The sequence below is a fragment of the Rosa chinensis genome, chromosome 2 (genome assembly GCF_002994745.2).
Source record: "Rosa chinensis cultivar Old Blush chromosome 2, RchiOBHm-V2, whole genome shotgun sequence".
NCBI classification, from domain to species: Eukaryota; Viridiplantae; Streptophyta; class Magnoliopsida; order Rosales; family Rosaceae; genus Rosa; species Rosa chinensis.
Genome location: NC_037089.1, coordinates 74,791,664 through 74,795,147, shown reverse-complemented (window position 1 = coordinate 74,795,147; position 3,484 = coordinate 74,791,664). Strand labels below are relative to the sequence as shown.

Here is a 3,484-nt window from a genome sequence, read left to right as displayed (position 1 = left end):
AATCTTCTATGCCATATATTTGCAGACTTATTATTGAACAATGTTCTCTTTGTACCTGTGACAGTGTTATTCTTTATAGTGTTTTGATTATTTTCAATCAACATAATTTCCTGTTGAGCAACAGAACAATTTAATTTCAAATAATCATGCATAAACACACCACAGCCAAGATAATTTGAACCCTGAAATAACTTTATTCCACTGAAATCAATAATGAGTTGCAACCAATCTTAACTAAAAAACCTACTGAAATCAAATTCATTTTCAAAGAAGGAATGTAATAAACACTATCTAGACAAATAAAATTTCCTAAGCCTAAATCAATCTTCAAGGTCCCAATAGCCTTAACTACTACTACTCTCGAACCATTCCCCACACAGACTTGAACCTCACTATTCTTTGGTGTCCTCTGTTTGTTAAACCCTGCAAGGAATTTGTAATGTGTATAGGTGAGCCTGAGTCTAACCAGTAAGAGTGAGATGCTATATTAACAAAATTAACTTCTAGAGAAAAGACAGAATTTGGAAAAGACTCACCCCTCTTTATCATCCAACCCTTGAAACCATTGCAATCTCTCTTCATGTGCCCTATTTTCTTGCAAAAATAGCACTTAAACTTAAAAGGTTTTTCAGCTTTATGTTCTGCAGGTTTGCCAGGTACTTTAGTGGTGGTAGTCTTCTTGGCCTTAAGTTGGTTCTTTTTCTTCCATTTAGGCTTCTCAACTAGGTTTATTGCAGTAGCTGGTCTGTCTTCTTTTCTGATCCTCTCTTCCTCTACTGCACATATAGAAATTAACTTGTTCAGGTCCCAGTTAGACTCTTAGGCATGGTATGAGGTTCTCAAGTTACTGTAGGTGTTAGGCAATGACTGAAGTGCCACATGCACAACCTGAGAGTCTTTAACTCCCATGTCTAAATCCCTCAATCTCGAGTTGAGATCAATAAGCTCCATAATGTGTTCCCTCACACTTCCTTTTCCTGAAAACTCCAACTCATTAAACCTCTTAGATAGTCTAGCAGCTTCTGCTTTGTCACTCTCTTGGTATTTATCTCCTATGGCCTCTAGGAAATCCATGGCAAGCTCTGGCTCTATGATTGAACCCCTAACAGTGTCAGACATGGAGGTTCTTATCACATTTTTAGCTTTCCTGTTGCAGCTATACCACTCCTTATAATATTTCCTATCTTCTTCTGTGCTCTCAGTGTCTAGCTCTAATGGTTGTTCCTCAATCAAGCAAAGATCCATATTTTGATGCATAGACAGATAAAATTCAACTTGGTTTTTCCACTTCTTATAATTTCATCCATTAAGCAACTGAATTTGGCCTTTAGTGACCACATTTAGACCTAAAAACACAGAAAAATAAAGAAAATAAGATTTAGGGGCCGTGACCACTTACCCGATTTTAGGCTAAAAATTGCCCACTTACTCCACTAAGAGTTTTTTAACCTCATTTACCCAATCTAACATCCATTGACAATATTACCCTCATTTTAATTAATAAATTAAATTTATCTCTCTCTCTCATACTCTCTCTCTCACCGGGATCTCTCTCGCTCACCCCCTCCTCCAACTCGATCTCCAGCAGCTCTTTGCGATCCAAATACTCTCCATCTATCTGTTTATCTAGAATCGACGATCATGGCGGTGGGTTTAAGCTCCATGGCCGAGATTGCAGACCGGAGAGATGATCGGGCATCGAACATGATGGCCGAGAGGTGCGTGAACACTGAACCGGTGGCGTTGGAGTCGTGGCCGGAGGGTGCTGGGAGCTCAACTATGTCATTGAGCTTCTGGGTCTTGGCCGATCGGATGAGTTGGGATTGTGCAGGAGAGGTGTTGGATGAAACGACGACGACGAGTGTGGCGTACGTGCGTCTGTATTGGCCTGCATGTCTTTCTAATAACAGATTAAAAAATTGGCAACAGATCAGTACGTGTGAGTAGTTCAAACCTTCCAGAATGCCTGAAAAATCCTAGGCGGGTTGTAAAGAAATGCAATTGCAAGCCTCTAGGTGGGTTGTAAGGAAACAGTTGGTTTTTTTTTTTTTTTTTTGTACATTGTGAACCCCGGGAATGAGGAAGGAATTGCAATGTAACTGTGGGGTTTGTTTGATGGTCTACTGGGGGGCAGTAGACACATTATTGGCCCCCAGTAGACTTTGATATGAGGGACAGGGATCACTATAGTGTGGTGTTTTGATAAGTTACCTGTTGTTTTCTGTGTATTAAAGTCAAATTATTTGTGAATCCTACAAAAAGCTGCATTTTTGGTGGTCTATTGGGAGACAGTAGAAACATTGGACTTTGTATTGGGGGGCAATAATATGATTACTGGGAGGCAGTAATTTGATTATGAATTGATCAATTGTTCCTGTAGTGTATTCATTTTGGTTTTGGGAGTTCATACAATTCACTGGATGACAATAATATGATTTTTGGGAGGCAATAATATGATTACTGGGGGCAATAATATGATTACTGGGGGGCAGTACTATGATAACTGGGGGGTAATAATAGCCGGATTCCGGATTCCAGTCATCGGTCGCCTGATTCCGGTCGCCGGAGACCGCGCCGGCCACTGGTCACCGGAGCACAGTAAGGTGGAAGGTGACTTCTCTCTCTAAGTGAGAAAGAAGGAGAGGGCAAAAAAGTCTCAAAAAAAAAAAGAAAAAAGAATTAATTGGGTAAAGGGAAAAAATCTCTTAGAGTGTTTTGGGTAAATGGGGTTAAAAAACAGTTGGTGGAGCAAGTGGGCAATTTTTAGCCTAAAATCGAGTAAATGATCATTTTCCCTTTTTTATGCAGTAAAACTTTTATCTGTGTGTTAATCTTTAAAACAAAATCATGTATTTGAATAGCAGAACCAAAATAAAGCAAAAGACATAAAATTCAAAAGCAGTCATGAGCTTTAAATTTATGCAGATACATGATTTGTTTTCCATAAAACCCCATAGCTGAAATAACATTAAGTAACACCTTTGTGGCATAAAACTCAATATTCTAAAGTTCTTAATTATCATACTGCATTTAACAAAAACCTATCATTCCATGAATCAGTCTATGTCTTTAGACAAGAAAAGCTTCAGGGTATCTCAATAGATGATTGTATTTACATATAATACTGTTCTGTATTCAAAATTACACAGTGAACTACTTCTTTGGAAGACAAAATATAAGTGCAATTTTAAATGCAGAAACACAAGTTCCAGTTTTGTTAAAACTTAAAATCCTTGAAGAGTGATAGTGAAAACTTGCTTTGTGCAAAATGACCAATACAATCTTTCAAGAATACCAAAACTAGAATTAATAACCATATGCTCAGTTTCTGTATGAACTTATTAATTTATGCCATGAAAATAACAATACTGCAGTTTTTATGTTGGGAGACATATTTCTAACAATACTCAATCAAAATCATCATATCATACCATCACAGTAATCATATAATTCTCAATTTCACACTTTACATCACACGATCACA

General features: G+C 37.7%; 1 protein-coding gene across 1 annotated transcript; it reads right to left on the bottom strand.

Annotated features, from left to right (window-relative positions):
* Positions 1-819: 819 nt before the first annotated feature.
* Positions 820-1,245, bottom strand: LOC112184989. The gene has a single exon (XM_024323207.1). It carries the CDS (start codon positions 1,243-1,245, stop codon positions 820-822), a length of 426 nt encoding a protein of 141 aa, XP_024178975.1.
* Positions 1,246-3,484: the final 2,239 nt, after the last annotated feature.

What these genes read in the sequence shown, in the direction of transcription:
- LOC112184989 (XM_024323207.1), bottom strand. Translation starts at nt 1,245, where the DNA reads ATGGATCTTTGCTTGATTGAGGAACAACCATTAGAGCTAGACACTGAG.